At 47.7% G+C, this 12,501-nt stretch overlaps 1 protein-coding gene across 1 annotated transcript in view; it reads right to left on the minus strand.

Moving 5' to 3' along the window:
- Positions 1-211: 211 nt before the first annotated feature.
- Positions 212-12,501, minus strand: part of RCN1 (reticulocalbin 1) — a 31,319-nt gene continuing 19,029 nt past the window's right edge. Inside the window, exons 4-8 of the mRNA XM_029915552.1 lie at positions 8,290-8,534; positions 7,111-7,289; positions 5,349-5,409; positions 2,458-2,657; positions 212-1,357 (exon numbers count right to left, since the gene is read on the minus strand). Coding sequence (XP_029771412.1) covers positions 1,250-1,357; positions 2,458-2,657; positions 5,349-5,409; positions 7,111-7,289; positions 8,290-8,534 — 793 coding nt within the window. The 3' untranslated portion in view covers positions 212-1,249. The remainder of the gene's footprint in view (positions 1,358-2,457; positions 2,658-5,348; positions 5,410-7,110; positions 7,290-8,289; positions 8,535-12,501) is intronic.

The following is a 12,501-nucleotide window of genomic DNA, read 5'->3' on the forward strand; positions in this document are numbered from 1 at the left end:
AGAGGCTTACCACTTATGACGACTTGCAGAAGCCCTTACTAGCAGAGAAAGAAGTATGGACTGATTCAATAACATGAGTATATGCCAAACATTGCAGGAGTCGGATTAAAACCCAGAACTTTTATAATCTTACTTATATAATCCCACCCACAGTTAATTCGATATGAATAAGAATGTCACAAATAGAACACGCGAGGTCAAACACCACAGACACAGTAGAAAATCCTCAGCGGGATCCTTTATTTTGTTCGCTTTCTACTTACAAGGTGAAATTTCAACCTGTAAAAGTTGTTTCTACCAGTTCAGCCAATGGCTTGGAGCATCACGTGTCCTAATTGCACGGTGTAGAGTCCTGGGGGCATTTCCGAGGGTCGCGGACTCACCAGGACCAGACAGCACAGACTCCAGGGCTCCACAAGCCGCACTTCCCCGGGACCCCACTGCCTCATTCCTATTGGTGAGCAGCGAGGAAATGGGTTGTGTTTCTATTCACTTCTTCCAAGATCAGACCTACCTACCTCATTTATATGTCATGAAAATGTTCTCAAGTATAATAAAGTGTTTATCATTTTCCTATAGCTCTTTGAATGCCTGACATTCACGTTTCCCTACCTCTAAAATTCCTTTCTTTTTCACATTATCTTTCTTGATTGCTTTTTAATGTAAAAACAAAAACCACAAAGATAGGGATCTGTTGTGCACATTAGCAGGTCCGTGCAGGAAAATGCACGGAGGTTTTATATACCATTTACAGTGAGAGCTCAGAGTACAAAGACAGGAAGGAAGAATCTGGTATATTAGGCGTGCTCTGAAATAAGCCTACACAGGAAAACACCACTGTAGTTCCATCAGTGAACCAGCCGTTCAACAGTGGCAAATGCAAAAAAAATGTGCAGTTAAAATACATAGCAGTCGCTTCCTACATTGCCCCCAACCCACCCAACTTCTGAATATAGGGGCTCTTTCAAATTTCCTTCCCCTTTAGTCTATGTTTAATGGAAAAGCCGAAAAATCGTTTCTAGCAAGTATCCCCACAGAGCATTGCAATTTACCCAGGTTCTAACGTGTTTGGAGAGAAGTCTTACTGGAAGAATAGCAGTAACGATTTTCCAGTAAATACTGAATGAAAAACAATTTTAACCCCAATCTGAGGTTATAAATTTGCTTTTTTTTTTTTTTTTTGCAAATGAGACAATTGTAGCAACCATCCAGGATATGAAAGAAAGCCTCCGACGGTCTGCTGTATGTATCAAAGCTCATCATGATTTTTTGTGAGATCTTCCCCATAATTGGTAGCTTGGCTTCCGACAAACATGTTCCAGTTCTCTAATATCTCCTCTTTGGTTAGCTTTTCATCCTGCAAGAGAGAGGAAAGACCTCTGTCACAGCAGCTCTGGTAACTCTGAGTAATAGTTCAGCATGAAGCTCAGGTTAATTTCATGGATTTTCAACATTTAAAATATTACAGGTCACAGTGAAGAAGCTGCGAGGAACCTCCGGCAGCCACCATCACACTGCCCTGCAAAAACCAAACCGTAACAGCCTCCTGGCTTACACGCTGTGCTAAAATACATCAGGCAAGTCCTCGAGGAATTCAGAAGCTAGAATCCAGTTATGTCTACAAACAGTGCTGACATTCCCCAAACAAGCCCCAGAGAATTCCACTTCCCGTTTAGAGCCTGACTGCAAAACTCTACTGTGTCCCAAGAACTTGGAGCAGTGATCGAACTGGGAAGAGACAGCACTTCTTTCTAATTCTTGTTTATTGACTTGGATATTTATCAACAGGTACAGAAAGGCTGGGCATCAGAGCCAGCAGTAAGAGCTTGCTGGAAATGCCTGGGATGTAAGGGGATGGGCATCCTTGTGCCTGGCACATTACAGATGAGTGACTGGCTGAATGAACAAACCAGTCCTACGGCAACTCAGGGTGTATCTTGTCAATCTATGCTCTGCCCACAGCAAACACAATTACCAGTTCTGCAGTCCCAGGAGCTAGGAGGGAATTAAGTGTGTGGCCCCTAGCAGACTATCCAGGGATATATGGGCCGAATGAGTTCACTGTGGGTTACTAAAGTCTTGGCTGGGGCCCTGGCTGGCTCAGTTGGTTAAGCGTCCAACTTTGGCTCAGGTCATGATTTCATGGTTCCTGAGTTTGAGCCCTGCGTCCAGCTCTGTGCCGACAGCTTGGAGCCTGGAGCCTGCTTTGCATTCTGTGTCTCCCTCTCTCTCTGCTCCTCCTCCACTTGCCCTCTGTCTCTCTCTCTCTCTCAAAAATAAATAAATGTTAAAAAACTTAAAAAAACATCAAAGTCTAGCTAAAGTTCACAAGTCTCTAATGTAGGTCAAGAACGACACGGCTACATGGGCCAAATACTATCACTAAAGAAGCAAACAGAACCAATCTTATGTAAACTGTCTCCCTTCAAGGAACAATTCCAGAAGAAGGTGACATACCTTGTTTTTGTCTGACTCATACACCAGGTGCCTGGCCTCAGCCTGAGCATGGTCATAGTCTTGAGGCAGGATCCAGTGGCGAATCTCATCTTTGTCCAACTTTCCGTCCTTGTTTAGATCCCGGAACTCATTAAACTGCTCCCGTTCTGACACAACCCAGTCTGGCTCAGGGCCGTTCTCCTCGTGGGAAAACATATCCGCTGGAAGGGAAGGTTGTTCTTGGTTATGAGGACAAGTGGGAAGGTAAGTCAAGGAAAATCCCTGACCTCCTGAGTTTCTGGAAAAATGATGACCAATCAAGAGTCCTAACCCAGAGGTCTATGGGCAGTTTCTTGGGGATAATGATAGACTGATGTATCCACTATGAAGGCTGCTTGGTGGAACAGAAAGAACTGAGTTTAGGAACCAGAAGATGAATACTGGCTCACGATTTAATTTTCTTTTTTAAAATGTTTGTTTTTTATTTATTTATTTTTGAGAGACAGAGAGAGACAGCGTGAGCAGGGGAGGGTCAGAGAGAGAGGGAGGTATAGAATCTGAAGCAGGCTCCAGGCTCTGAGCAGGCTGTCAGCACAGAGCCTGACGTGGGGCTCAAATCCACAAACCGTGAGATCATGACCTGAGCAGAAGCCGGTTGCTAAACTGACTGAGCCACCCAGGCGCTCCTCATTTAATTTTCTTAATAACCTTATGAAGTAGGTATTGTTATTATTCCCACTTTATAGATGAAAACACTGAGGCACAGCCTTAACCTAAGGACCCACAGGGAGTATAAGCTCGAGGCTATGTAGGAGCAGGGGCACTCTGCCTCCAACCCATGGCCTTTACCACTTATTCCTGTCACTGCTTGTATAATTTCCAAAGGGCTTTTGCATAGATCATTTTACTTTATCCTTATAACAATTCTATAAGATGGATCATTATCCTTATTTCACACAATGACAGGGAAAAGAAAAAGAAGGAAAAGTTTATATGCATTGTTTGCTAAGTCACTAGATCTTCTTGGACAACACGGCTACTCTGTGGGCAGTTTTCTCTTTAATGGAAACGTCAGGAAGTAGAGAGAGCCGGTAGTGAATAAAGGGGAAAAAGAGAGCAAGACTCTTGTTTCAGCACAAAGTAGACCCACATTGGACATGTGCAGACTGTTTTTGAGAAAGAGCTGTCACATTTATTAGCTACCTTGGGCATCATCTAATCCTGCAAGCGTGGGAGCTATGCATCCCCATTTTACGGAGGAGGAAGCTGACGCTTCTCATGATTACGTGCCTCCCACTGGGCCACACAGCTAGTAAGCGGAGAAGCCAGGACTCCTGCGTCCAGGGCTCTTCCCAGTCCACCACATCACCACCAGTTTTCCACTCCCCCTCCTCCCTGAAAAGAAGGCTCTTCCGTAACTGAAGTCACTTGCTAAACAAGTCCACACATCAGGCCTCTCTGCTTTCGAACTGCTCAGAACTGTATTTTCAAGCACAAGGGCCCCCATCTGCCTCCTTCCCCAGTGTGAAGAATGGGATGTTTCTTTTAGGCAAAGCCACTCAGAGTTTTGCCCCTGACTTTGCACCGTTTCAATGCAGAGTTCAGGAGGGCCAGGGAGAGCACACACTTTTAATCAAAAGTGCTGCATTGCTTGTTTCAATCCGTCAGCCTTTTCTGTTTCATTCCATCACCACCGTCAAGGTGAGACGTCTGCAGCCCTGAACTGTCCCTCGCACACGCACCGGGCCGGACGACGGCTCTGCGGCTTGCGCGGACGAAAAGCCTGTCAGCATGTGTTATCCCACAAAGGTAGTGCCACCAAGATCACTTTAATTACTGTGGTGAGAGCTACCTGTCTGTTACCACAGGCCGAAGGAGAACGGCGTTCGGTCGTTCAGATCAAATATAATTTCTAATGATTAGAAGAAACTTTGCTCTTCATTACTGAACGCACTTGTTCCTGTACCTGGGGTGGCAAAGTGATACAACCACAGAACAGAGACGGATGGCGACGTGGCCTCTTGTTTTACGCTGAAAGTGTACAACGCCTCTAAGTGTACAAAAATGATATGCATCCCATCCCTCAAATGACTTCCAGCCTTTACTTTATTGACACTTGGGAGCAAAAGAGCTGTCACAAGGCAGCCTGCTGCCGGAGCCAAGCGGCAGAGCCCTGAGGTGTCAGTGACGAGGGTCGAATGGAAACTGCCATGTTGCCTGCCCCAGTCCTTATGCCTGGAGACCTACAGGCCGCTCAGGAGGGCTCTAACCAGCCGGGTGGCTTCTGACCCGGTGCGTTACTTTGAGCCCCACTCCGCTAGGGCTCGGGTACCTGACGATGCACTTCCTGATGCATGAAGTGGAGACCATCAGACCAAAATGCCAGGTTTGGAACTCCCAATCAAAGGATCAGAAACCAGAGGCACACAATGGCTCGTCATGGGGCAACCGTGCGCCCTGTAAAAGGACGTACCTCTTTAAGAAGGAGCGCCTTTCTGCGGATGCCTGGGTGTTCAACACAGCTCCTTCTACTTAGTGCTTCTAGACCCCACGGACTGACCCACAGCATGACTTCAGGGTCTTTCCTGACACGCTCTGCTCTAGCCTAACTGTAAATCTGTAGGATTCCCCACGCTCATTCTGCAAAGGTAAAACTAGACAGTGTGGAGGGGGGCACCTCTCAGAGCCGTGGGCCTGCTCTTGGCCACTGTGTGAAGTCTCATAAATGCCTCCCTGAGACCGTACTGCGAGGGGCTGGTGGGACAAGTCCCTCCCCGGTGGGAGGGCACAAAATTGGCAACTTCAGGCTTGGAGCTGCTGCTAAAAGAGACATCTGGGGAAAGCAGCTGGACGTGTGGGTGGAAGACTGTTGCCCAGTTGGGACGGCAGAGCAAGACTCAGGCCACACTCACCAATATACTCGTCCTGATCCAGAAACCCATCCCCATTCTTGTCGATGTCCTCCAGAGTTTCCTAGGAAGCAGAGGGAATAGAGAACAAATGACGGTATGTGCTCTAAGTAAGTCTGAGAGTTCTGCCTGTTGTCCTCCTTTCTCTGGCTTTTCTGGTGGAGAATGCTTGGAAACTTTTGGCTCATCTCTTTACCTCCCTGGGTTAGTTTCTTATCTGTAAAAAGTAGGCAGTGGCTTCGGTTCCTCCTCCCCCATCCCAAAACTGTAACAGCAGAACACTCTCTTCACATGAAAATGTACACGTAAGTCCAGAGGGACTCTGATTTTATCCCAACTATCTCCACCATCCAGCCAAATCATCCTCTGGGGTACCTGAGGAACCCAGCTTGAGAACCACCAGCCTAGATAATCACAAAAAAATTAGATTCCAGGGCTAACTGGACTAGGAACACTGGGTTGTATCATAAAAATATGAAATAGTGCCCAATTAAAAAATACAAGTATATCTGACTTTTGAATGTATATGTTCTAGATTTAGTCCATTAGACTTTTTAATTAGGTTTATTACCAGGGTGAGTAATTAAATGAATTTACTGTCCACTGTCATAGCAACTCAAAGGCATATCCTGGGCTAAAGAAAATAGCGAACCCTAGAGCAGAGGGCCAATCCAGAGGCACGAAATCCTCTTGTGGACATTTCCCCCATCTTCATCCTCCTCTGGCAAATTAGGTATCACTACATGGATGTTGGGTGGTAAAAAGAAATGATTCTTAGAGTGACTGCCAAGTCCTCAGTGTCATGGTGGTCATGAGAAGGAAGAATAAAGAGTGGACCCCATCTACCAACTGGACAACTAAAATATAGTCCAGAGCCGATTATGAACAAAAACTTTAGCATCAAACTTTAGCATGTTTCCGGCATCAAAGCAGTCAGAACTGGCCTGGGCTATCTGCCCAGGAAAGAAATGATGGCATTTATTTTACTGTCATGGCAAATGAAGACATTTGGGACCCTACCAGCCACAATGGAAAGAAATTACACTCAGGGGCCTTACAAGCATCCCTCAAAGCCAAGGGTCAGACTCATTCACCCTCCAAAGACCCAGACCGGAGAGGGGCATCCTTCCAGCCACAGTTTTATTTTAAGTTTCTATATGGTTTAACTATCATGCATTCCATTTCAGAGTCTTTTTCTAGTTCCCTCAAGGGTACAAAATGGGACTGAGACTAGCTGGTTGCTCCCTAAACCTTCTGCTCTTTTCGGGCACACATCTAAACTGTATTTCCCTGCCTTGTCATAGCTAGAAGCAGCCCATGGAAGGTAACAGGTAAGGATGGCTCATTTCCTGGCCAAAACCGTGATAGTAGACTGTTGCCTTCTCCTCATTCCCTCTCTTTTCCTTTGTCTCCCAACTGGTTGTTGCCAGGACAACCTTGAAGCCACAAGGTGATAGAGTACAAGGTGTAAGTAGCCCGAGAATCCTTGGAGAAGTGCCCAGAAGGCCCACCTGACTCAAGCCATCTGCACTGCACTTGGTATAAGCAAAACTAAGCTCTATTTTACATGGCTAAGACTGGGGCTGTTTGTTACAGCAGCTAGCCTGCCCTGACTCACGGGGGTAGACAAGTATCCCATTGTATTCTACTTCAGGGTTCTTCTCCAATTCCTCAGGCTGAAGCATGCTCTTTCTTCAGAAGAAGGGACAAGACTTTGGTACAGATTCCACTCTGGTCTTTTCCCAGTTCAGGCTCTTTATCTTACCAAAACCACAATTTCCTTCATATGCTCAAACTCCTCAGGGTGCAAAAAGGCTGTGAACTCCTCCCGAGTGGCTATCTGATCACCATCGAGATCTGCAGCCTTGAACCTTCTCTCGTCACGTGGCAGCATCTTTTTAAAGGTGTAATGATCTGAAGTATCTTGAAACTCTTCAGGGTTTCCTGCAAGGTGTGTGCAGAAACATTTAAACTGGGCTGCTGAGGAAGGCATTTCCTTCCAGATCACTCATCCTTCATGCCCAAATGGTACATATTTGGGTCAAAGGTCCTGACCTATTGAGTTCTTTGAAGCATTTTATTTCAGAATGCCTTTAGCATCTGTCCCTTCAGCACCCCTATAATCCAGGCATTATAGCAAATGGTTAGGAGTGCTGGCTTTAGGCCGCACTAATGTCATACTTTTCTTCGTAGAACTCTGCTTTCATAATATCATTCTTTGACCTTTAACTTGCACAGGCTCCCTAGTACCTACAACATTCTGTCTAGACGTTTGTTTGGCTTTCATAATTCCCCTTAACCTCACCATCAGTGTGTGCGTCACCAGCTCTCCTCAGACCTGTCTCCTAGCTCTCTCTACCATGTCCCCAGTGGGGCTGCACCCCGTGCTCTGCACACATCCCTCTACCTTCACAAACAAGCATGTCTTACATCCAAGCCCTACCCACTGCTGAATTCACTGCTGCCCCTTTGCTCTTCCGGTGGAACAACCTTCTCCACTTGACTCTATCTCTCCAAATATAAATCCATTTTTCAAGGCCCAACTCCCAGGCCACCCTCCACCAGGAAGCCTTCCTTGACTGCTCCAGCCTACTGGGTCCTTGCTATCTGAAACTTGGCAGCGTTCTGAAACTGTAGCACAGACACGCTTCATCTCTGCACTGTTCTCTTTGTTCTTTGCATCTCCGAGATTGTAAGCTCAGACTGGACAGCATCCTAAGTCACTTTTTATTGGACCCAGGACCCTTCCCGCTACTCACCACCTACAGCTTCACTGAAAGGAAGGAGCTCTGTCCATTCTCAGTAAGCAGAGGAGGATGTTACACAAGCGGGTTCTACTCAGGGGGCTGTGACATGTCCCCGAGGCAGCAGATGTGTTGAGAGCTCCCGTAGGAGTTCACTCTGTGGGCCCCAGCTTCGCAGACGCTCAGGGGGCACCTCTTACCTAGGTAGTAACCATAGGTGGCTTGTTTGTATTCTTCCCAGGAAATTTTGTCATCTTTGTCCCGATCATAATCCTTCCAGACCTTAGCGACGTTATCATAGATGTATCTTCTCTGCACTCGCTTGATCCAAGTTTTCAGTTCCTCAGTAGTAACAAAGCTGTCCCCATCACTGTCAATTCGATCAACAATCTTCCTGTATTCAAACAAACAAACAAACAAACAAACCCCACAAGGCTTGTGTGACCTTGACCATCAAGGCTTGTGTGATCTTGATCCAGAAAAAGATCAAACACTACAGAATCTAAAATGCATAAACAAGTGAAATAAAAGCAATGATCGAATCGTGCTGGAAAGGAGCTAAAATCATCTTTTCTGAGGGTGATATGCATCCTCCCGCCCAGTGCCAAGGGCAGACACGACCAGTGGCCCACGCCCTCTGTGCTGATAAACCCAGGCGCGCCTCAGAATCCACAACACAGCCCTGTGCCAGCGGACACCGATTGATCAGAGTTGATTTGTAAGATAAAACCCAACGGTCTTCTCCAGATGCAGTCCAACTCCCTTGTGTTAGAGTGATGGGAACAGAGGCTGACAGAAATGAGAGGAGCCTTCCAAGATCACATAGCCAGTATTTAGTACGACAGGGTAAGAACCCAGGTCTTCTGGCTCCAGGTCCAATGCAAAAAAAAAAAAAAAAAAAAAAAAAAAGGAAAATTCTAGGTAAACCAGAATATTCTTCTTCTTCTTTTTTAAAATAACACCACTTTGGACTCAAAGACTCCAAACTTAGAAGACCAGATCTTGTTGGCCAAGGCAAAAAAATGTCAGGGATGAAAGAGCCTTCACATCATGGAAAGTATTCAAGAAGCTTGACCAGCTGAGCCAGCTGCAGGAGGCCACACCCTGCCTGTCCTTCGGGTGAAGGTGCCTCTGTGTGGGTGGGGGGGGGTCTCCTGCTCCACAGTTGGCCCCGAGGTCCAGTGACTGCCCACTGGACTCTCCTGAGGTACCCCTGGTCCAAAGCAAACCTCGGGCTGGGAACTCAACGGTTCCACTCATCTCCAAGACAGAGGGTCCCAACCTAGAGATGCAATCCCTGTGGGGAACTTCAAGGACACCCACAAGTCATTTCCAATGCTTAAGAAAGTTTTACTCTAGTCGTCCATTTACGTGGGATGTGCTCAGCCAGGCAACTTAGGGATTTGTTTCTTTGCTTTGAGCTGCAGTCTATCGACTCAGTGGGAAAACTATCTTAATGTCAACAGATGTTCTAACTGACAGTTATTCTTTGATTAATTAGAAATGGGGGATGAATTCATTAGTACGCATAAAGTTACTGTCTCCTACCTGAATCTGGGGACCCCGAGCTTCTCTTTCTCAGGAAGTGTGAGTAATGTGTCCCCCCATTTGCCATTTTAACGGGTCTCAAAGCTAACAGACGGAGCCTCAAGTAACTTCAGGCTTCCTTCCAGGGAATCACAGCCTTTCTGGGTCTCAGTTTCCCTGAGTATAAACTGGAACACCTCCTTTACAGGGATATTGTGGGGAATACAGGAAGAGAATGTGTGCCCGGCCTCACTAAGGACAGCAATCTAGATGACAGGTGGACGGAGAACTCAGCGGACACCCAGCAGGTAACAGAGGTAACAGAAGTGAGCCAAGCCTCCAGGTAGAGCCTCAGGCAACCTGGAGATACACTGCCTTCCGCCTGCCGGGCTGCCCATCTCTGCTCCGGACGACAAATGCCACATGGGAACAGGAGTCCACCGTGTCAAGAGAAACTGGAAATCAGGGTCTGTTTGTGAAATCGCTCAGATTTTAAATGTGGGCAAATAATTTACGTTTTATCTAAGACCGCGTAGCATGTTTGTGACTGCGTGTGGCCGGTAGGCCTCCGCTCTCCAAGCCTGTTGGCTTAGCTGTCTCCAGAAGCCTGAGAACTGTCACATTTTCAGAATCTAAGGTCAGGTGGTGACTGCCTGGATCCAGCCCAAGCTTGGGGAGTGGGGAGGCTGCTGCACCAGGAGCTGTGGGCAGAGAAGCGGCTGGTCGTGTTCCATCCCGCCCCAACCTTCCACCCACCTCTGGCCTGGATTTACCTTACAGGTGAGTGGTGCGTCTACTGCCTGTCTGGTAGCTCAGGCTAGAGACCAGATGTCCCCCTGGATTCCTCCCTCCACTTCCCCACCCTCCACGCTGAGTCAAGAGCAAGCACTGACTGTTTTACTTCCCACGTGCCTGGACTCAGTGTCTCCGGCCCTCAGGACTAGCTGTGCCTGGTTCAGGCACTCGTGGCCACTCCCCTGCCCCTGGTCTCTCCATCCGTGCCTCAGTTATGTTCTCGGTCCTCCTGCCTGTCTGACATTAGTAACGAGTTTCTGAGATGGTGACATTTTGATTATGTACAGGATACCACCTAATCTCTACCTCACAGAGGTCTTCCTGCTCTGCCCTTAGCTGCCCTTCCACCCCCTACTTCTGCCCTGTCCCTTTACTGTCCCAACACCCCTTATTCCCCAGAACAGGCTGCAAAACGTTTACAAGCAGGCTGTTTTCAGGGATGCCGTCCTTTGCTTGTGCACCTGGCAACCTCTGCGCAATCTCTGATCAGGTGACATCCCCAAACCTCTAAGCCCCGCCTGCCAACCTAAAGCGCTAGGGGCTCTTTTTCTCCCCCAAGTGCGGTCACTGTGGTTTTTACATTCCACCATCATACCTATTACACATAGCAATTAGTGTCTGCTTGTGTTTCTCTCCTCTACTTTTCATTATAAGTACTTTGAGGCCTAGAGCATTAAGTTTTATCTTTGTATCTGCCTAGTATCTAACACGGTGCCTGGCACACAATAGACATGCAAATGTTTGTTGCATGAATACATGAACGAAGTTAAGGTGTCCATATAAGGACCAAATGCAGGCCAAGTCCACCAGCACTAGCTCTCACCACTAGGCTTACTGGCCATGATAAAGGCATTAAACTGGAAGCTGTTAGGACTGCAAACTGTAGAGTTCCCTACTCCAAATCCCAAAACCTCTCCTCCTCCTCCTCACAGGTAGCAATGCCGCAAATGGCTGCCTCTCAGGGTCCCAGAATAAATCAGCTTCCAAGTGCTTCAAAGCTAATACAATAGACTGAACTCATCAATGGCTCCCATTGTTAAGTCCTGAACAAGAAGAGAAAAGTACTTCTAGGCAAAATAAAAGGTGATTGTTTGGAGGTGGCTTTGAAGTTCAAAGATCTTTTAGAGTGGGCAGATGGTGCACCCACACAATAGGTATAATTTAGCCTCATATTTTAACCAACCACATTGGCCTTTGGTGGCCCGAATCAGCACAGGGATGGCTGTGTTCTTTTTCATGTACCAGGACAAGAAGATCCTCCACTCCCAGGAAGAAGGTTCCAAGAGGCCTGGTGCCCAGTAGGCAGGGCTACTGGGACCCTCCCCAGTCCAGCCTCCACCAGCGGCCAGGCCATGGCTGCTGATTCCTCTGTGGAAGGGTTCCCAGATCCCTCTGCACAATGACCAAGTGTGTCCCCGGGGAACAAGGAGAGAGTGCACTGAGATGTACCAAAGTTTTGTTTTTCAGGTTTGGTTCCTGATTCAACTGCCTTCAACTGAGAAAATCACAATCTGCCACCACACCCTCCAGCTTTTTGGCCTCAGGTGCCAAAGGACTGGATGCCTCTGCAGACATCTGCTGGAAAGAGAAACTGAGGGACAAGTTTCCATCCCCACTTCCTACTCCCTATCGCCTAATGTCCCTCTCTTCTTACCACGATTTTTACATCCCTACTTCTGCGCTCTCTACTATTAGGCAGAAGGCAAGAAACCCATGCTGCGCGGCCCAGGAATACGAACCAGAGGTCTATCCTCTCCTTCATCTGCTCCTTCATCTTTCATCCATTTATTTTTAAGTTCATCCTGGAGACCTTAGCAGTGTCTCAAAACCTCCCTTCTCCCGGGAATCAAGGGAAAAGAGGGAAACTGGGAAGATGGGGAAGAACTCATGTCACTAAAAGGCCACTGGGCACAAACTCTTCTTTTGTACACACTCTCCCCTCCCTTCTGATGCAACCGAGGGGAGGGGGCGGGCCCTCGCCGCCCTGGCTCCCGCGGCCGCTGCCACGTTCTTGCCTCCCCGCGGGGAAGCCACCCCAGCCGGGCGCGGCGGCGGTCCCCACGCTGCAGTCCCGGCGCCCGCGGGCAATC

Source organism: Suricata suricatta, chromosome 11, assembly GCF_006229205.1.
Source record: "Suricata suricatta isolate VVHF042 chromosome 11, meerkat_22Aug2017_6uvM2_HiC, whole genome shotgun sequence".
Taxonomy (NCBI): Eukaryota; Metazoa; Chordata; class Mammalia; order Carnivora; family Herpestidae; genus Suricata; species Suricata suricatta.